The sequence below is a fragment of the Oncorhynchus mykiss genome, chromosome 19 (assembly GCF_013265735.2).
Source record: "Oncorhynchus mykiss isolate Arlee chromosome 19, USDA_OmykA_1.1, whole genome shotgun sequence".
NCBI classification, from domain to species: domain Eukaryota; kingdom Metazoa; phylum Chordata; class Actinopteri; order Salmoniformes; family Salmonidae; genus Oncorhynchus; species Oncorhynchus mykiss.
In genome coordinates this window covers 45,378,228-45,400,701 of record NC_048583.1, presented here as the reverse complement: position 1 = coordinate 45,400,701, position 22,474 = coordinate 45,378,228, and the positions used below count along the sequence as shown (strand labels likewise).

Genomic DNA, 22,474 nt, shown 5'->3' with positions numbered 1-22,474 from the left:
ATGAAATCACTCTCCTTGTTCAAATAGCCCTTACACAGCATGGACACATTTCGATATAAACCCCAAATCTATTCGGGACTGTCTGGAACCTGTCTTATTACTCCAAGTGAATGATCTGTCAGCTGGAAACTTTTCTCTCCATATGTCAGTAAGATCAAACTTATCCATAAAAAAGTATTTAACCCAAATTCTGATTCGTTGGCCTGCCTGGGGGCCATCTATCAGTTGAATTATCTATAGTAATGTTAAAGTCCTCTCCTATAAATAATAACGAATTGGGAAATTCAGATAACCAATGAAATATACATTACTCTACAGATTCAAGCAACTCATTAATCCCATGTTTGGTGAAGTCTTCTTCTACTCCTACACAACTCGAAATGGGAGTGCCAATGTGCTTTGCGCCTCCGGTCACCTCTTTGGGTAGATGGGAGTAGAATTTCACTTCCTGTATGTAACAGGTACCCGAAGAGAGAGAGTGACACACCTGTGAATTGTAAATATATTCGGTCGTTTCTTTATAATCGACGACAGATACAGAATTTACAGGTGACACATGTTAATTTCTAGTGCTGTTTTGAACAAATATGAATCTATAAAGTTACAGAAGAGTTGGATCTTGATTATTTATTTGTATGTTTGACGTAATTCTTACCTTTGAAATCAGAGGAACAGAGAGACACTGCGATATACAAAAGTCCTGAACGTTTCTATACAATTGATTGGTGTGTGTATAGTATAAAGATAGACTGCATGGTGTTTTGTATGTTATTTAGATCATGTTACGACTATTTATTTGAATGATAATGTATATTTAATTAATGCATTCCATGATATGTTATTTGAAGTTTACTATATATCGCTCTGTTTTCAGGTCATCTGTTGGATTATCCTATATTTGTGGGAAATAGTTTTCCTGGACTGTTTTGTAGAATGACTACTCTCCCAATTGGATTGTTATTGGGCGCTTTGGTGTGCTTTATTGTTTTCCTGGTGCGCGCGGAGGCCCAGCCATTCGGGGAACAGTGTTTGGACAGTTTCGAAAAGGGCAGAGAAGATTTCGTTCTCGATACGGATGACTCGGTGAAATACGGTGCGACTTTCATCATTAAACCGAAGGTTGAGAGCACCAATGACTGTATACGCTCGTGCTGCAAAGATCCCAAGTGTAATGTCGCTTTCATGGAGAATGGGTCCGGTGAGGGCATGATCAAGTCATGCTTTCTCTTTGACTGTCTATACAAGCAGCAGTACGTCTGCCGATTTGTCAGGAAGAAGGGATTCCTGAACTACATCAGAGACGTGGTGTATGAAAGTGATCTGGCCACAAAAAACCTCCCAGGTAAAACAGGCAGACTGGTCTCAGACTGACCACTATGTACCCTTAAAGGGCTTACCATTACCTTAAGGTCCAAGGACCTTACATGCTATTTTCAGAGGTAGACTGGCTCTGGCAGCCAAATACTCCATATAAACGTGAATCTATTCTCAAATGCATATGGTTCAAGGAACCTAAAGCTTTACTTCATATCACATCATCATTTCACAAATGCTACATATACATTTACTGCACTGTTTAAACTGTCTTTATCACAGTTTCAGCCTGTGACAACACGTTTCTGCCTGCCTTCAGGTACACACACAGGTGTTCACTGCTAAATTAGCACAGGTGGTCCCTCTGTCTTCTGTTAATATAGAAAGTAACATGGAAATATGGTGGTGTGGGTACACTAACCCTAAAAAGGTGTTTAGGAATTTAACCTTTTAGTTCTTTGAAAAGTATTTCTTGCTGGTATGAAAGACACTTTCCTTATGCTTCCAAAAGCGTCAGGGCTCTCAAGAAAACTCCCCCTGGTCAGAAGATGCACTACATGGCCAAAAGTATGTGGATTCTGCTATTTAAGCCACACCTGTTGCTGATAAAATTGATCACACAGCCATTAAATCTCCATAGACAAACATTTGAACATTGGCAGTAGAATGGCCCATACTGAAGAGCTCAGTGACTTTCAACGTGGCACCGATGCCACCTTTCCAATAAGTCAGTTCTTCAATTTTTTGGCCTGCTAGAGCTGCCCCGGTCAACTGTAAGTGCTGTTATTGTGAAGTGGAAACATCTAGGAGCAACAACGGCTTAGCCGCAAAGTGGTAGGCCACACAAGCTCATAGAACAGGACTGCCGAGTGCTGTAGTGTGTAAAAATCGTCATTCCTCGGCTGCAACACTCACCACTGAGTTCCAAACTGCCTCTTTAAGCAACATCAGCACAATAACTGTTCGTCAAGGAGCTTAATGAAATGGGTTTCCATGGTCGAACAGCCGCACACAAGCCTAAGATCACAATGCCAAGCATCGGCTAGAGTTTTGTAAAGCTCTCCGCCATTGGACTCTGGAGCAGTGGAAACACATTCTCTGAGGTGATGAATCACGCTTCACGCGATGGGTTTGGCGGATGCCAGGAGAACGCTACCTGCCCGACTGCATAGTGCCAACTGTAAAGTTTGGTGGAGGAAGAATAATGGTCTGGGGCTGTTTTTCATGGTTCGGGCTAGGCCCCTTACTTTCAGTGAAGGGAATTCTTAATGCTATAGCATTCAAGGACATTCTAGACGATTCTGTGCTTCTGACTTTGTGGCAACAGTTTCCTTTCCTTTTTCAGCATGACAATGCTCCCGTGCACAAAGTGAAGTCAAAACAGAAATAGTTTTTTGGGATTGATGTGGAAGAATTTGACTGGCCTGCACATAGCCCTGACCTCAACCCTATCGAACACCTTTGGGATGAATTGGAACTGGGATACTCAAATTAGTATGATATGTTATATTTGGTATTGTCTTTGCAATTTGTAACATGTACAAATTTCAATTCGTAACATGTCATACAAATTGTAATTCGTAAAACATACGAAATGGATAATGGACATCCACAAATTAATACATACCATACGGAGTGTCCCGGATTTACATTTACTATGTTAAGTCTACCCCTGAGTCCAGGTTGAAACGGGAGACCCAGCTATCACTCTCACACATTACAACATAGACACTCATCAAATTAACTAATTAAGTCTCCAATGAACTTCATGTCTCCATTGAACTGCTTACTAAAGGAACATGAACACACATACCATTTAGCTATATTATTATGATGAGAGAAAGCAACGCACTACACTTGGACTGTCTGTGGTTTGAATCACAACAGACAGGCCCTTTATCTCAGGAGGAGGTGAAACCACCTGCTTAGAGAAGAGCATTACCCACACACGCCATGGCTCAATATAGGGCTTATTCTATGGCTCATTATAAGGCCCCTTGTCACAGTCTGAGGTTTCAGTTTTCACCTCATTGCTGCTGAGAAAGCTTCTTACAGGGGAGATTGGTATTGTGCTGCGAGTCAAGTAATGGATTGCAGACTTGAGTGAATAATGTATGTCAACAGGATGTAGTTAGTAACTGGGAATGAGCACCACCAAACAAATTGATTTCCTGAACCTTATGTTGTTAATGTGTTGACACTCAAAACCCTTCAAAAAAATTAAACCTATTCAAATTTCAACCAGTCTTTAACCTAACGGGATATCTTAAAGCTGCATGTATTTTCAGTGTGAATATGTTGTATTGAACGTGATGAAGGTTGTATTCAACTTCCAGGTGAAGTGGACAATCCTCCAGAGGCCAATGGAGGTCCGGACAGAGTGGTGCAGCCCCAGGAAAGTTTAACTCTGAATGGCAACGAGAGCAAGGACGACCACGATATTGTCACGTACCTGTGGCACCTAGTGTCAGGGAACACCTCCGCTGTCATTGAGGTGGGCGATGATGACTGGGGCATCAGGGAGCACTGGTCAGGCTTTATTGGGATGTTTGGGGCATTTACCTGATCAGAGTTAATGGTGATTGCTCTTTCACTGTGTACAAATACATGAGAACACCAAAGGATGAGGATCACAATTAAAGCTTCTCTATTTTCAATGTTCTGCCACACAAGAAAACATTGATACATTTTCTTTCCTTGTCTCCTAGAAAACTACATTTAAAGACCAGGTGATCGTGTCCAACCTGGCGTCTGGAGTGTACAAGTTCCAACTGACTGTCACAGACTCCAGTGGGCAGTCCGACCAAACCCAGATCACTGTCCTTGTGCTTACCCCTGAGCAGTCTGAGAGTGAGTATACTAAAGTATATGTGAAACACCTGCAAAGCACACCTAGCTACACAGTTTAACACAATTGTTTTGAGGGTGAAGGGACATGCTGTATTTATTGAATTTCAATGCACTTACAGTGCCTTGCGAAAGTATTCGGCCCCCTTGAACTTTGCGACCTTTTGCCACATTTCAGGCTTCAAACATAAAGATATAAAACTGTATTTTTTTGTGACGAATCAACAACAAGTGGGACACAATCATGAAGTGGAATGACATTTATTGGATATTTAAAACTTTTTTAACAAATCAAAAACTGAAAAATTGGGAGTGCAAAATTATTCAGCCCCTTTACTTTCAGTGCAGCAAACTCTCTCCAGAAGTTCAGTGAGGATCTCTGAATGATCCAATGTTGACCTAAATGACTAATGATGATAAATACAATCCACCTGTGTGTAATCAAGTCTCTGTATAAATGCACCTGCACTGTGATAGTCTCAGAGGTCCGTTAAAAGCGCAGAGAGCATCATGAAGAACAAGGAACACACCAGGCAGGTCCGAGATACTGTTGTGAAGAAGTTTAAAGCCGGATTTGGATACAAAAAGATTTCCCAAGCTTTAAACATCCCAAGGAGCACTGTGTAAGCGATAATATTGAAATGGAAGGAGTATCAGACCACTGCAAATCTACCAAGACCTGGCCGTCCCTCTAAACCAGGGGTGTCAAAGTCAAATGGACGGAGGGCCAAATAAAAAAATCAGCTACAAGACGAGGGCCGGACTGTTCGAATGTTCATTGAAAAATTTTTAAATGACGCATATAGTCTAGTGAACCTAATTGAACCTACTGAAAACCTAACAAATATATTACAATATGATCAGATAAATAAAGCAATATTTTCTTATGGCTCTGTCAGTAATCTTTAATTTTCAACAGACACAAAAGACAAATTTCCTTTATATAAATATCCCCATAACATGAACATTAAATGAAAGAAACCGGTATTCAAGGCACCATCAGTAGACTATATTTTCTATTTTAGCAAAAGTGGGCTAAATTTACTTCAAAGAAAAAACAATAATAGCAATTTTCTATCATCCACTCAACTGAAATATTTTTAAAATATAATTGGATTGAAATACAAAAAAATAAAGTGCAAAAATCTATTAATCAAAAACAACACTTTGTTTAAGGAGAAGTAACATGCAGTGAAAACAAATATTAAATTTTAACTTTTAAACTTGAACTGAGTAAAAACTCTAAATATGTGATTGCACAGTAATGTTCACTTGTTTGAGGTTGAGGGTGATACTTGGTGGTGTCCCATCTTTTCCACAAGTTCATCAATGTTCGGGGTAAGGCTCTGAGCTGAAGAAATCCTCAGAATTGAGTGGAGGTGTTCAGCAGTAAGTCGACTTCTGTGTGATGTTTTGTTCAGGTTCATCAAAGAAAACAGTTGTTCACACAGGTATGTGCTGCCAAACATAGACAACGTTTGAGCAGCCTGGATGCGCAGCTGGGGCATTGTGCCGGGGAGGAAACGGGCGAACTCCGCAGCACCCACTGCCGCATATTTTGCCCTCAGTGCATCATTGCATTGGAGGTCAATCAACTCCATTTGGAGGTTTGGTGGTGAGCTTTCCACGTCAACAGCAAATGGGTTACCGAGCAGTTCCAACCTGCTTTTTTGTGCTTCAAAGTCAGCAAATCGGCGTCGAAAGTCAGCGGCAAGCATACCTATTTTATCAGCCAACTGTGTGCTCGGGAACGCACTGGTAGAGAGCTTCTCTTTCATGGTCTGGCAGCTGGGAAAGTGGCTCAAATTTTCTTTCCGCATCTGCGTCTCCCACAGAGTCAGTTTGGTTTTAAATGCCTTCACTGTACTGTACATATCAGAGATGACACAATCCCGACCCTGCAGCTGCAAGTTTATTGCATTCAGATGACTCGTAATGTCACACAGAAAAGCCATTTCACACAGAAACATTTCGTCTCGGAGTTGTGTTGTGTCTTTCCCTTTGCTGTCCAAGAACAGACAAATCTCCTCACGAAGCTCGAAACATCTTTGAAGCACCTTTCCCTGGCTTAGCCATCGCACCTCTGTGTGATAAGGCAAATCACCATGCTCCGTTTCTAACTCCGTCAGAAATGCCTTGAACTGGCGGTGATTCAAACCTTTGGCTCTGATAAAGTTAACTGTGCGCGTGATGATGCTCATTACATGCTCCATTTTCAAGGCTTTACCGCACAACGCTTCCTGGTGTATGATACAATGATAAGCTGTCAGCTCACCTGTCGCGTTTTCCTCTTGCATCTTTTCCCGTATCTTCGCCACCAGTCCGCTCCTGTGTCCACACATCGCAGGTGCTCCGTCGGTTGTCAAACCCACGAGTTTTTCCCAAGGCAGCTCCATCTCATTTACACATCTTGACACCTCTTCATACAAATCATGCCCCGTAGTTGTGCCATGCATAGGACGTAAAGCCAAAAACTCCTCTGTCACGCTTAGGTTGGAGTCCACTCCGCGGATGAAAATTGACAACTGGGCAATGTCAGAAATGTCGGTGCTCTCATCCACAGCCAAGGAATATGCAATAAAATCTTTTCCCTTTTTCACAAGCTGCTCTTTTAGATTGATGGACAACTGGTCTACTCTCTCGGCAATGGTGTTTCTGCTCAGACTCACATTTAAAAAGAGTTGCCTTTTTTCTGGGCAAACTTCGTCACAAACTTTAATCATGCAGTTTTTGATGAAATCCCCCTCCGTAAATGGCCGGGCTGATTTAGCGATCTCTTCTGCCAAAATAAAACTGGCCTTGACAGCAGCCTGGCCTTGTGATTTGGCTTTTTTGAACAGAGCCTGTCGAGATTTGAGGCCTCGTTTTAATTCCTCTGCCTTTTGTAGCCTTTGTTCCATGTCCATATTCTTGTTTTTGTCCGCGTGTTTCGTTTCATAATGTCGTCTCAGATTATACTCTTTCAGTACCGCCACACTTTCTCCACACAGAAGACACACAGGTTTTCCAGCTACCTTCGTGAACATATACTCCGACTCCCACCTTGTTTGAAACCCCCGGTTCTCAGTATCCACCTTCCGTTTTGCCATTTTTGATGGGTATCTGAAAGTTAATTTTACTGTGATGCTGACGACTGCTGTGCCAATAAATATTGAAATGAAGCAGCCTACTGCTCGGTGCGTCACCTTTGCATTGTGGGAAATGTAGTATTGGTGCGTGTAAAAGATCTGCGGGCTGCCGGCTTGCTGCGGGCCGGTTCTAATAATAAATCAAGATCATCCCAGGGGCCGTAAAAAACCTTCTTGCGGGCCGGATGTGGCCCGCGGGCCTTGACTCTGACATATGTGCTCTAAACTTTCAGCTCATACAAGGAGAAGACTGATCAGAGATGCAGCCAAGAGGCCCATGATCACTCTGGATGAACTGCAGAGATCTACAGCTGAGGTGGGAGACTCTGTCCATAGGACTACAATCAGTCGTATATTGCACAAATCTGGCCTTTATGGAAGAGTGGCAAGAAGAAAGCCATTTCTTAAAGATATCCATAAAAAGTGTTGTTTAAAGTTTGCCACAAGCCACCTGGGAGACACACCACACATGTGGAAGAAGGTGCTCTGATCAGATGAAACCAAAATGGAACTTTTTGGCAACAATGCAAAACGTTATGTTTGGCGTAAAAGCAACACAGCTCACACCATCCCCACTGTCAAACATGGTGGTGGCAGCATCATGGTTTGGGCCTGCTTTTCTTCAGCAGGGACAGGGAAGATGGTTAAAGTTGATGGGAAGATGGATGGAGCCAAATACAGGACAATTCTGGAAGAAAACCTGATGGAGTCTGCAAAAGACCTGAGACTGGGACGGAGATTTGTCTTCCAACAAGACAATGATCCAAAACATAAAGCAAAATCTACAATGGAATGGTTCAATAATAAACATATCCAGGTGTTAGAATGGCCAAGTCAAAGTCCAGACCTGAATCCAATCGAGAATCTGTGGAAAGAACTGAAAACTGCTGTTCACAAATGCTCTCCATCCAACCTCACTGAGCTGTTTTGCAAGGAGGAATGGGAAAAACTGATAGAGACATACCCCAAGCGACTTACAGCTGTAATCGCAGCAAAAGGTGGCGCTACAAAGTATTAACTTAAGGGGGCTAAATAATTTTGCACGCCCAATTTTTCAGTTTTTGATTTGTTAAAAAAGTTAAATGTCGTTCCATTTCGTGATTGTGTCCAACTTGTTGTTGATTCTTCACAAAAAAATACAGTTTTATATCTTTATGTTTGAAACCTGAAATGTGGCAAAAGGTCGCAAAGTTCAAGGGGGCCGAATACTTTCGCAAGGCACTGTATATACAGTTCGCTGCTTGTGTATATAATCACGGCAGGGTTAGAGCGTTGGACTAGTAACCGGAAGGTTGCAACTTCAAATCCGCAAGCTGACAAGGTACAAATCTGTCGTTCTGCCCCTGAACAGGCAGTTAACCCACTGTTCCTAGGCCGTCATTGAAAATAAGAATTTGTTCTTAACTGACTTGCCTAGTTAAATAAAGGTAAAATTTAAATTTAAAAAATCTATCTAAAGTGACAATGATGGTCTACAGTGGTCTACATCCGAGTGATCTGTCATGTTTGGAGTAGGGACAATGTGGAAATACTATGAGAAACTTTGCCATTGAGGTGAGAAGAACTGATGCCCACTGAACACATAATGCAAGTGAATGCGATGTTAGGAATATAAATCACTTAAATGTTTTCCTTCTGAACTCTCTGCAGTTTGAATTTTTATGTGAAAAAGAAATACCCGATTACAAGTATACACTGAGTGTGCAAAACATCAGGAACTCTTTCAATGACATAGACTGACCAGGTGAATCCAGGTGAATGCTTGATCCCTTATTGATATCACTTGTTAAATCCACTTCAATCAGTGTACTGTAGATGAAGGGGAGGAGACAGGTTAAAGAAGGAGTTTTAAGCCTTGAGTCAATTGAGACTTGGATTGTGTATGTGTGCCACTAAGTGTGAATGGGCAAGACAAAATATTTAAGTGCATTTGAACAGGATATGGTAGTAGGTGCCAGGCACACCAGTTTGAGTGTGTCAATAATTGCAACGCTGCTGCGTTTTTCACTCCTGGGTTTTTCACTCACAACAGTTTCCCGTGCATATCAAGAATGGTCCAACACCCAAAAGACATCCAGCCAACTTTACACAACTGTGGGATGCATTGGCGTCAACAACCTTGTGGAATACTTTCAACACCTTGTAGAGTCCATGCACCAACGAATTGAGGCTGCTCTGGGGGCAATAGGGGGTGCAACTCCCTAAAATATTAGGAAGGTGTTCCTAATGTTTTCTGCACTCAGTGTGTGGCATGTTAAGTTCATAACTCATTTTTATGACTTTCAAATGCTTACTGATGACTCTTATCGGTTGTACTGGTTTAAGTTGAGTTGATTACAACAAGACTTGATATCATAATCATCTACTTTTCATACCACGTGACATGGCATGAGAATACTGTCTAAAAGACCTGTCCAGGCAAGCTCCTCTGATTCCCGTAGAACGAAATCAACATTTCCAGATTTCAGAAAGCACATTCATAAGTAGATTTGTCTCAGCTTGTACATCTACATGTGGGCTCAATCGCCAGAGACAACAGCTTATTATTCTTCTTTTCCTAGTAGCTGTTTACTCCATGGCTGTGAGTGACTGAAAAACCCATATGTCCTCCAAGAATGACCGTTTTGGCTCATAACAGGATGACAACTCATTATCACACTTGGTAGATACTTGGTAGATCAACAGTGCTGCCTGGCTGTTCATTATAGGGTAACAGGGAATACTTAGGAATCAGACAAGGGAAGGGTTTTCTCTGCCATGCCCAGTTACATGAGTGTGTATGGAATGGATAGACACTTTTCCTGGGCTATCAGCAGACACAGGAAGTCAGGAAAGCTGTGGGGATTTCCCTCCCACACACTCTGCTCCCTCTTTCCTTCCTACCCTGCCCTCCCCCTTAACCTGTCTGTCTGGTTTCAGCTTGGGTTTCACAAACTCAAGCAAACTCCTTTAAGGTCATGGTACTCTAAATACAGACTCTTGATACTCAAACACTTTGAAATTATTTCTGAGTCAGTTATACAATTTGGAACATGTTGGTCTCTCAGTCTTAACAGACTGAGCAGAGACTATTAACCATTCATTGATGCAGTTACCCATTAACTAGTCTCTACTGAATGGTGTTAGGAATGTTCCTCTGTGGAAAGGCCAATGCATAGTGACCCCTGATCTGAGTCACACAACACGTACAGCTAAATGGCTGCATGCGTTAATGCTGGATGAATTACAATGAACATGCTAGTAGAATCACAATTAAAGATACCCTGACAACATGAACCCCCTCTCAGCAAAATATATGTACTGTGAATGGCTATTAGCATTTTACATTGACTGTGGTACACACATGGTTCTGTACCTAATGTTATTCTTAATTCCTCAATTAACCCAGTCATGTTGTAATGACGGAATGGCTGGGTAATGTAATGCAGGGTAGTCCCGATGCATCAACTAGCTTGTCGTGAGGCGTACAGCTTTGCGTTGCACAAGTGAAACCACTTCCTCTGACAGTTATGTCTGCTTTCTTTGTGTTTACCACATGTCTGTTTACAAGCCAGACCATCCACATGTATTTTCAGTGGATGAAGTAGGCCTGGTTTTAGGGAAAGTTACTTAGCTTTTTTATATTTGATACATCAGGTCCAATCAAATATACCATTTTATTTGTGACATGCTTTGTAAACAACAGGCGTAGAGTCACGGTGAAATGCTTACTTACGGGTCCTTTTCCAACAATGCAGAATTAAAGATAAAATAAATAAAATATTGACTGGCTCTCTAATATTTTACACAATTTTGTATTATTTTTTTTAAGGTATGTTTAACTTCTATGTTATGAGTTATGTTTATAAGAAAATGTCAAAATAATTAAGTGTTGCACATGAGGTAATGAGCTGTTTGACGCAATGATTATGTAAGCAGTTTATAAGCAATGTTTTTCCCCAAAAAGTGTTACACATGATTCTGTCTGGGCTTCCACCACTGAACCACAACATAAAATTACATTCACATGACATCTGTGTATTGTTTTATTACATAATGTTATATCTAATCGCCAGTTATATCTAATAGCCACTCTCTGATACTTCATCCTTCAGATCACTGCATGGTCCCCAAGAAGGTGGGTCCCTGTCGCGGATCCTTCCCCCGCTGGCACTACAATGCTGCCTCAGAGAGGTGTGAGGAGTTCCTGTTTGGGGGCTGCAGAGAGAACCTTAACAACTACCTCTCCCTCCAGGAGTGTGCCAACGCCTGTGATGGTGTGTCAGGTACTATACAGACAGACCCCTCTTGTTTTTCTGAGAACAGTTTTTGGAGAAGATTGGTTGGTTGATTGGTGTTTCCTTTCTTGTAGTTATTCACAGAGGTAGAACTGGACCACTTCCAGCCCCTAGAGGTAAGACTGACTTACATTTATTGTCCTCAGGTGTATGACTATAGATAGTAGCTGTACTTGTAATAGTTCAAATATACATATATTTGCCGTATCTGTTGACTGATGCATATCTATTGAGACTTATCAGTTACCTGTATTACTTCTGTATCCTATAAGGTGAATCTAAAAGTCACTTTTACCTCACCTCTTCTGCTCACCTGTGTTGTTGTGTTAGGTCCCCTGTTCACCTGAGTATTATGTTTAGAGGTGTGAGAGGTCCCCAGTTCACCTGTGTGTGTTGTTGTGTTTTAGAGGTGTGTGGAGTACCCTGTGGGTCAGGCCAGTTCTCCTGCACCAACGGCTGCTGCCTTGACCGAGGCCTGGAGTGTGACAAGGAGCAGCAGTGCAGCGACGGCTCAGATGAGGAGAACTGTGAGGACTGTAAGTACAGGCTATGCAAACCAACCCTAATTTACATACAACACTGCATTGGCCTTACCTTACCACTGACCTTACATTACAAGTGCAGTCATGAAGTGAAACTATTGGGGTGCTCAGTTGTTGTCATGTGATGTTGCTTATTAAGGGATACTTTGGTATTTTGGCAATGAAGCCCTTGACCTACTTCCCCAGAGTCCGATGAACTTGTGGATACCATTCTCTGCGAACAGTTTGACGGAAGTTGCTAACTAGCGTTAATGCTAACGTTAGTTAGAATTGGCTTGCAAAACTACCTCTAACATCCTTCATACTGGATGCAGAGACATAAAAATGGTATCAATGAGTTAATCTGACGCTGTGGAAGTAGATAAATGTCTTTATTGCCAAAAACCAGAAGTAACCCTTTAACTCTTGCTTTCTTCCTTTCATCAGTGAATAAGAACTTCCAGATTCTACTGCAAATTCCTGTGGATGAACAGAAAGGTTGAGTTTTACTGTTTTGAGACATGTTCACAATAACAGGATCAATCTCGGATTTTGTTGTTGAGTTAACTGATCACATATGGTGCCTACCCCTACTCTGGCTCTCCTTACGAACGCTGATCTCTCACACACATGTTCTTTCAACCACAGTTCGCTGCACGGAGCACCCCAAAACAGGAAACTGTCGGGAGAGTTTTACCAAGTGGTACTACAACCCTGTCTACCAGAAGTGCTTCCGCTTCAACTATGGCGGCTGCTACGGGAATGAGAACAGATTTGACACTGAGGATGCTTGTATGAGTACCTGTAAACTGGTAACAGGTAGGTTTTCATGCTTTAGCCATTATAACATTTTCAACTGATTTTCAAAATTGTTGCACTGTTATTAGGGATAAACCGATATGGAATTTTGAGCCGATACCGATATCCAATATTTTTCTTGCCAAAAAAGACGATACCGATATTAAAAAAATTGCGGCCTTTTAGGCATTCTAGTACAGTTAAATAGTTGAAACACACACACACACACACACACACACACACACACACACACACACACACACACACACACACACACACACACACTGACCACGTACAGTATGTCCCCATTACCAGTAAAACATAATCAAAACCAATTTCTTTCACTTACTTGCTGTGCTGTTGCATTGTTCATTTGCTCAGTCCTTTCATTCTCAACCAGGATTTCATTATACATGTCAAGCAATGAAGTTTCAGCTCTGTCTCTCTTCCTCGGTGCGCACTGTCACTGTGTCCGTGTCCATCTTGTCCAGCTGTCTAGCATTTCACGGAAACCCTGTTTCTTGTCTGCATCGAAGTAGCGGTCCTTTTACCTAGCATCGAGCATGGTGGTGACACAGTAAAGGCTCAGAGTGAATGCCACCGAATCACTTGTTCACAGCCTCTAGTAGAGTACTTTTGTAAGTTTTAACCCCACGGTCTGTGTTGGCAGTTTTGTTGAGCAGGCGTTTCAATGCCATGACAGAGGGTATCACGTCTGCTGCAGACGCAGTTGATGATCTTATTTCTCGAGTCAGTTGTTCGAATGGAGCTAGCAGTGTATTCATGTTCTCAATGAGAGTCCACTGGTTTGTACTGATTGTTGCAGGTAACTCCTAGTCGGCTGCGTACACGCCAAGCACTCGTTTTTGTTCCAGCAGGCTCTTCATGTAAAAAGTACTGTTCCATCAGGTGGAAACGTTTTGCTTACGCCTTTTCGTTTTCACTCCAAGCTGCCCCTGTATTGCTTGCTGGCGGCTGTATGCGAGCTGTAAGTGTTTAAAATGACCCACTATCTTCCTACCTGTTGCCACTGCGTCAGATATGCTGCGTTGGGCCAAAACACCTTCGTTTACAGCCAGTTGCAGCATGTGTGCCATGCATAGCAAACTTGTGACTCCGCATTCTTCCAAAGCCTTTGTCATGTTACGTGCATTATCACGTAGCACAGCGTGTACTTTGTTCTTGGGTATTTCAAACATGTTCTCAAATGCCATTGAAATAGCAGCAGCAGTATGAGAACCAGCACCTTCTTGAGCATGCAATACGGCTTTCCTCAGTACAAAATCCTCGTCGACATACTGTGCTGTCAGACTCAGCATGCTCATGGGGCTGACGTCGCTGGTCCAAATGTCAATCGTGAAGCTAATAGCAGTGACGCCCATAGCAAGTAGCTCATGGATGTGCGTTTCAACAATACTGTGTAACACCGGTAGGGCAACATCTGTAGAATGGCGCCTACTTGCTAGTGTGTACCGGAGCTCGAGGTGCTCGACCAGTCGGCGAAAGCCAACATCCACCACAGAGATCGGTTTATTGTCATGGGCAATGAATTCCATTATCTTGGCGTTAATGGATTTCGCCTTTGAGTTGTCTCGCAGAAATGTTCTTACTCATTCAAATGAGTGATCGACTTGAACTTGTTTCGTTGTTGGAAAAGTGCGCTTCGTTTTTTTCTGCTTTTGTTCTAAATAGTCGCTGAATGTCTGGGGGTGATGCACTTTCTCCCCTCAGAAAATAATAGCAGCACAAACATTGCATTTGGCCTTTTTTGTCATCTTCCTTTGAAACTTTAAAATACATCCACACAAGCAGACATTATGGGCTAGGTTAGGAATGCGTCATTACGTCGTCTACCTACGTTATACAGGTATGCATGTGAGCTTTGACATCGGTTTTGCATATCGGCATTAAACTATACATAGAGCCGATGTTGGCATTTGTAGCTAATATTGTCTGATTCCAATATGCTTACTGATATTGTGCATCCCTAACTGTTATATTACCCTTTGAGATCATAATAATGAAATGTTTCAGAGATAGGAACATACTCTGTCAGCACCACTACATTGTGTGTATCAACAATACTGTAGCTGTGTAACAACTGACTTGTCTCTTTTCCTTACCATGTGTTCAGAAAAGGACATCTTTGAAATAACGAACCGATATGAATACCAGGACACTGACGGCCATGTAGGTAATTAGCTCTTCTTTATTCTTCAAGATGGAGCCTTTGGCCCGTCAGGACTCCATGGAAAAGACACCCTGACAATAATCCTTTTTAAAACCAATTATTGCACCCCGTCAAGTTTAAGGGCCTTGGGGGTCAAAGCTGGTCACAAAGATCTTGTGATGTGTTTTTCCCTGCACATTCTCCTCACTTTACTCAAACACTGTGAATGTTGCACATGATTGATTGTCGGTCTGTCCAGTTTTTGCTTCCCGACACATGCAGGATCCTTTCATATAGTTATTGACTTACTGGTGTGTGTGTCTCTCTCTTCATGCCCATCCTCTCTCAGGAATCATCGTGATAGCTGCACTGCTTGGCCTGGCCATCATAATACTGCTGGTAGTTCTGTGTTACTGCTTCATGAAGGGCAAGAAGGAGCAGACTCGGCGCCAGCGGGTACCCGTCAACGGCTCCCAGGTCTACACCAGGGAGGACACGGAGCGCCTGGTCTACAACACCACCACCAAGCCCATCTGACCCCTAACCTCTGCCCCCAGAAGCTGCCTAGGTGCAGGCTATCATCATTGCATGAATTCAGATCAATATTTGATTTTATGTGAAACCCTTTTTGTGTACCAGTATGTTTTATTTTCCCCAAATATAGGCCAGTTTGTTTGATAAGACCTTTACCTTGTTGTAATATAGGCCTAAGAATTTTTATTAGAGTTTGACTTCACTCTGGAAAGCAAAAGTGGCAGCAATTATTCAAAACTACACTTGCCTTTTTGTCTTCCTTGCAGTAACCTGTCAGAATTTAGATTGTTGGTCAACAATCCTGCACTCAGGGTATAACGGTCCTACAATTAAATCCACAAATCTGACTTCATGTAAACTGTTGGAATAGTGTGGGAGATGAAAACATTCCAATATTGCTAACTAACTATTGATTTGTTATTCTTCTTATCGTGTTTTATCATATTTCAGTCATTTAAAAAAGATATGTGTTGCTGGAAATATATTGTACATTATTGACACCCTTTGTCTTAACTGGTAGAAGTTAGAGCAAGTTATTTTACTTTTATAGTTTATTTTGTGATTATTAAAACTGATATTTCAGAAGGAAACAGAAGAGGGGAAAACAGTGAGTTTGTGCCTCATCATGGTGGTCACATGTTATAGGAAAATATACTCTTTATATACTCAACTTTTTCATTAACACTTTTGTATGTAGTTCTCTCTTTTACCATTAGTGCTCAAATCCTAAATAAAATGCTGTTCCCAGAATCAAATCACGAATACAACAGGTGTAGTAGACCTTACAGTGAAATGCTTACTTACAAGCCCTTAACCAACACTGCAATTTTAAGAAAATACCAGTAATAACAAATAATTAAAGAGCAGCAGTAAATAACAATAGCGGGGCTATATACAGGGGTACTGGTACCGAGTCAATGTTAATGTGCAGGGGCACTGGTGTCAAGGTAATTGAGGTAATTATGTACATATAGGTAAAGTTATTAAAAGTGGCTATGTATAGATGACAGAGTAGCAGCAGTGTAAGGGGGGGGGGGGGGGGCAATGCAAATAGTCTGGGTAGCCATTTGATTAGCTGTTCAGGAGTCTTATGGCTTGGGGGTAGAACTGTTTAGACATGCCTCTTGGACCTAGACTTGGTGCTCCGGTACCGCTTGCCATGCGCTAGCAAAGAGAAAAGTCTGACTACGGTGGCTGGAGTCCTTGCAATTTTTAGGGCCTCCCTCTGACACCACCTGGTATAGAGGTCCTGGATGGCAGGAAGGTTGGCCCCGGTGATGTACTGGGCCGTACGCACTACCCTCTGTCGGTTAGGGGCTCATAAGTAAGCATTTCACTGTAAGGTCTACACCAGTTGTATTCGGCGCATGTGACTAATACAATTTGATTTGCCTTGCAGTCGGAGGCCAAGCAGTTGCCATACAGGCAGTGATGCAACCCAAATCAAATCAAAGTTTATTTGTCACGTGCGCCGAATACAACAGGTGTAGTAGACCTTACAGTGAAATGCTTACTTATGCTTACTTATGAGCCCCTAACCGACAGAGGGTAGTGCGTACGGCCCAGTACATCACCTTTCAGTGAAATGCTTACTTACAGGCTCTAACCAATGGTGCCAAAAAAAAGGTGTGTGTGTAAGTAAGTAAATAAATAAAACAACAGTAGAAAGACATTTGAAAAAAAGAGTAGCAAGGCTATACACAGACACCTGTTTGTCAGGCTTATTGAGGTAGTATGTACACGTAGGTATCGTTAAAGTGACTGTGCATACAGTATATGATGAACAGAGAGTAGCAGAAGTGTAAAAAGAGGGGGTGGTGGGACACAATGCAGATAGCCCGGTTAGCCAATGTGCGTGAGCACTGGTTGGTCGGGCCAATTGAAGTAGTATGTACATGAATGTATAGTTAAAGTGACTATGCACATAAGATGAACAGAGAGTAGCAGCAGCGTAAAAGAGGGGTTGGGGGGGGGACAATGCAAATAGTCTGGGTAGCCATTGCTTACCTGTTCAGGAGTCTTATGTCTTGGGGGTAGAAACTGTTGAGAAGCCTTTTTGTCCTAGACTTGGCACTCCGGTACCGCTTGCCATGCGGTATTTGAGAGAACTGTCTATGACTGGGATCTTTGACAATTTTTAGGGCCTTCCTCTGATACCGCCTGGTGTAGAGGTCCTGGATTGCAGGCAGCTTTGCACCAGTGATGTACTGGGCCGTACACACTACCCTCTGAAGTGCCTTGCGGTCGGAGGCTGAGCAATTGACGCACCAGGCAGTGATGCTCTCGATGTTGCAGCTGTAGAACCTTTTGAGGATCTCAGGACCCATGCCAAATCTTTTTAGTTTCCTGAGGGGGAATAGGCTTTGTCGTGCCCTCTTCACGACTGTCTTGGTGTGCTTGGATCAATCTAGTTTGTTGTTGATGTGGACACCAAGGAATTTGAAGCTCTCAACCTGCTCCACTACAGCCCCGTCAATGAGAACGGGGACGTGCTCGGTGATCCTTTCCTGTAGTCCACAATTATCTCCTTAGTCTTGGTTACATTGAGGGATAGGTTGTTATTCTGGCACCACCCGGCCAGGTCTCTGACCTCCTCCCTCTAGGCTGTCTCGTCGTTGTCGGTGATCAGGCCTACCACTGTTGTGACGTCAGCAAGCTTAATGATGGTGTTGGAGTCGTGCCTGGCCATGCAGTCGTGGGTGAACAGGGAGTACAGGAGGGGACTGAGCACGCACCCCTGGGGAGCTCCAGTGTTGAGGATCAGCATGGCAGATGTGTTGCTACCTACCCTCACCACCTGGGGGCGGCCTGTCAGGAAGTCCAGGATCCAGTTGCAGAGGGAGGTGTTTAGTGCCAGGATCCTTAGCTCAGTGATGAGCTTTGAGGGTACTATGGTGTTGAACGCTGAGCTGTAGTCAATGAACAGCATTCTCACATAGGTGTTCCTTTTGTCCAGGTGGCAAAGGACAGTGTGGAGTGCAATAGAGATTGCATCATCTGGGGATCTGTTTGGGCGGTATGCAAATTGGAGTGGGTCTAGGGTTTCAGGGATAATGGTGATGATGTGAGCCATTACCATCCTTTCAAAGCACTTCATGGCTACGGACGTGAGTGCTACGGGTCTGTAGTCATTTAGGCAGGTTGCCTTTGTGTTCTTGGGAGTGGAGAGCAATAGAGATAGCATCATCTGTTGGTGCGGTAAGCAAATTGGAGTGGATCTAGGGTTTCTGGGATAATGGTGTTGATGTGAGCCATGACCAGTCTATCATTTTATGGCTAAAGATGTGAGTGCTACTGATCGGTAGTCATTTAGGCAGGTTACCTTAGTGTTCTTGGGTACAGGGACTATGGTGGTCTGCTTGAAATATGTTGGTATTACAGACTCAGACAGGGAGAGTTTGAAAATGTCAGTGAAGACACTTGCCAGTTGGTTAGCGCATGCGCGGAGTACACATCCTGGTAATCCATCTGGCCCTGCGGCCTTGTGAATGTTGACCTATTTAAAGGTCTTACTCACAGGCTGCGGAGAGCGTGATCACACAGTCATCCGGAACAGCTGATGCTCTCATGCATGTTTCAGTGTTACTTGCCTCGAAGCGAGCATATGAGTTATTTAGCTCGTCTGGTAGGCTCATGTCACTGGGCAGCTCTGTACTTCACTTTTGTAGTCTGTAATAGTTTGCAAACCCTGCCACAACCGACTAGCATTGGAGCCGGTAGTACGATTCGATCTTAGTCCTGTATTAACGCTTTTCCTGTTTGACGGTTCATCGGAGGGCATAGCAGGATTTCTTATAATCTTCCGGGTTTGAGTCACGCTTTTTGAACGTGGCTGCTCTACCCTTTAGCTCAGTGCGAATGTTTTCTGTAATCCGTGGCTTCTGGTTGGGGAATGTACGTACAGTCACTGTAGGGACGATGTCCTCGATGCACTTATTGATAAAGCCAGTGACTGATGTGGTGTGCTCCTCAATGTCATCGGATGAATTCCTGTGCTAGCAAAAAAGTCCTGTGGTTCAGCATCTGCTTCATCTGACCACTTTTTTTATAGACCGAGTCACTGGTGCTTTTTGCTTTAATTTTAGCTTGTAAGCAGGAATCAGGAGGATAGAATTATGGTCAGATTTGCCAAATGGAGGGCGAGGGAGAGCTGTGTGTGGAGTAAAGTTGGTCTAGAGTTTTTTTCCCCCTGGTTGCACATTTAACATGCTGGTAGAAATGAGGTAAAACTGATTCAAGTTTCCCTGCATTAAAGTCCCCGGCCACAAGGAGCGCTGCCTCTGGATGAGCGTTTTCCTGTTTGCTTATGGCAGAATACAGCTCATTGACTGCGGTTTTAGTGCAAGCCTCAGTCTGTGGTGCTATGTAGACAGCTATGAAAAATACAGATGAAAACTAGTGTGGTATATAGTGTGGTCTACAGCTTATCATGAGATGCTCTACCTCAGGCGAGCAAAACCTTGAGACTTCCTTCGATATCGTGCACCAGCTATTGTTTACAACTATGAATCGCCCCCCCCCCCCCCCCCCGCCCGTGTCTTACCAGAGGCTGCTGTTCTGTCCTGCCGATATAGTGTATAACCCGACATCTGTATGTTCTTAATGTCGTCGTTCAGCCACGACTCGGTGAAACATAAGATATTACAGTTTTTAATGTCCCTTTGGTAGGATATACGTGCTTTCAGTTCGTCCCATTTATTTTCCAGCGATTGAACGTTAGCTAGCAGAATGGAAGGAAAGGGCAAATTAGCCACTCGATTTTAAAACAGCTACAGAGCTCAATGGCTGTGAAGGGAGAAAACTGAAGTTGGATCAACATCATTGCAGTTACTCCACAGTAATGACCTAAATGACAGAGTAAAAATATTCCACAACATGAATCCTGTATGCAACAAGGCACTAAAGTTATACCGCAAAGGAATACACTTTTTGGCCTAAATGCAAAGCCTTCTGTTTGGGACAAATCCAACACAACACCTCAGTGAGTAACTGCCTTTTCAAGCATGGTGGTGGCTGCATCATACTATGGATATGCTGGACATCTGCAAAGAATGGGGAGTTTTTCAGGATAAAAATAAACAGGATGGAGCTAAGCACAGGCAAAATCCTAGAGGAAAACCTGCTTCAGTCTGCTTTACACCAGACACTGGGAAAGTAATTCACCTTTCAGCAGAACAATAACCTACAACACAAGGCCAAATCTACACTGAAGTTGCTCACCAAGAAGGCAGTGAATGTTCCAGAGTTGCCGAATTACAGTTAGATTTTTCTTTATGTCAAGACTTGAAATTTGCTATCTAGCTAGGACACCCAACACCTTGACAGTGCTTGAAGAAATATTGCACAATCCAGGTGTACAAAGCTCTTATAGACTAATCCAGGAAGCCTCACAGCTGTAATTTCTTCCAAAGGTATTTCTAACATGTTTTGACTCAGGGGGACAAATACTTTTAAAATCTAGGTATTAATGTTTCATTTTTTATTATTTTGTAAGAAATGTTCCTCAAAAAAATCCCCTTTGACAGAGTATTTTGTGTAGATGAAAAAAATGGGAAATCCATTTTAATCCCACTTTGTAACAATAAAATGTGAAGAAATCCAAGGGGGGGGGGGGGCGGGGTAAATATATATGATACCCACTGTATACCCTCCCTTGCTCTGCTCGCAGTGCTCTCCAACCCTGTTCCTGGAGAGCTATCGTCCTGTATGTTTTCATTTCAACTCTAATCTAGCACACTAATAATTAGCTGGTTGATAAACTGAATCTGGTAAATTACAACTGGGTTTGAACCAAAAGCCTACAGGAGGGTAGCTCTCCAAGTACAGGGTTGGAGAGCCCTGCATTACAGCATATTGTTATTCCCATGCATTACCCAACCATTACCAGCAGATGGAAATATTGACTTTACATTGACTACTGCTCAGCCACAATGGAATAAAATTACTCTTTGACACTTCACTGCAAAACATAGACTTCTGATATTGCCTCATTCAGCACGACACATCTCTTTCGGATAGAGTTGATCAGGCTGTTGATTGTGGCCTGTGGAATGTTGTCCTACTCCTATTCAATGGCTGTGCGAAGTTGCCGTCATACATGTCAATCCAGAGCATCCCAAACCATTTCCCCCATAATTATCCATGTAATACAGTCCCTGCTGGCAAGATGTCCATTTTAGGGCCGGCCATCCTCAGTCATCATCATGAAGGTTAGTTCAGCAGCAGCCTCTGTGATGTTTATCAATAGAAGAACAGGTGAGGTGACAGGTGAGGTGACTGCCATTGATAGTAAAATGGGACTTCTGAGGGGAATACAGAGCATGGTAGTCTACCTTTATTACTTGCCACAAGTTAAATTCACTCCAGTTATCTGTCTGCCATTCTTTGTAGGGACCTTTGACAGTGTAGGGGCCGGAGACCCTCATCAATAGATTGTAAGACTGTGATGGTGTGTGATAGCGGTTTATAAGCTTGTCATGTTGGCTGACTAGGCCCTCGGGAGTAATCCACACAATTGAGAGGAAGAAAGATTTTGAATTTGCTCTAAAGTTTGTCATTTTACAATGGGCTGATAAGGGCTGAGTTTAAATATTTGCTCGTGTTTATTTGAATAAAGGGGGTTGGCAGAAACTTGAATTTGGGACATTTTTCCAGATGCCCATTGATGACCTGAAAAAGGACTAATTTATTTCAATAAAAAAAAAATTCAGAGATATTATTCACTTACTCTTTGAGGCAAATAAAAACAGTATTTGAGGCAGTATAAACCAGACAAACAGCACATTTCTGATTTCCCCCCCCCCCCCCCACACTTATTGGTCTTTTGACCAATCAGATCTTTATTTTAGAGCTAATCTGATTGGTCAAAATACCGATTAGTGAAAT

The 22,474-nt window shown here is 42.7% G+C and overlaps 1 protein-coding gene across 2 annotated transcripts; it reads left to right on the top strand.

The window, feature by feature from the left end:
- Positions 1–389: 389 nt before the first annotated feature.
- Positions 390–16,344, top strand: LOC100136686 (kunitz-type protease inhibitor 1). Of its 2 annotated transcripts, none has more exons than XM_021574476.2 (11): positions 390–549; positions 875–1,342; positions 3,651–3,808; positions 4,023–4,164; positions 11,384–11,554; positions 11,641–11,682; positions 11,974–12,102; positions 12,535–12,585; positions 12,736–12,906; positions 15,020–15,079; positions 15,405–16,344. In XM_021574476.2, the coding sequence occupies exons 2-11, from the start codon at positions 934–936 to the stop codon at positions 15,590–15,592; spliced, it is 1,521 nt and encodes a 506-aa protein (XP_021430151.1). In that variant the 5' UTR covers positions 390–549; positions 875–933; the 3' UTR covers positions 15,593–16,344. The 2 variants fall into 2 exon arrangements, with proteins under 2 accessions (XP_021430151.1, XP_021430152.1); XM_021574477.2 differs by having other exon boundaries at positions 465–496.
- The last annotated feature ends 6,130 nt before the right edge of the window (positions 16,345–22,474 follow it).

What these genes read in the sequence shown, in the direction of transcription:
- LOC100136686 (XM_021574476.2), top strand. Translation starts at nt 934, where the DNA reads ATGACTACTCTCCCAATTGGATTGTTATTGGGCGCTTTGGTGTGCTTT. An exon ending in TACCCCTGAGCAGTCTGAGA is followed by an intron (nt 4,165 to 11,383) that starts GTGAGTATACTA and finishes TTCATCCTTCAG; the next exon opens with ATCACTGCATGGTCCCCAAG. An exon ending in CGCCTGTGATGGTGTGTCAG is followed by an intron (nt 11,555 to 11,640) that starts GTACTATACAGA and finishes CCTTTCTTGTAG; the next exon opens with TTATTCACAGAGGTAGAACT.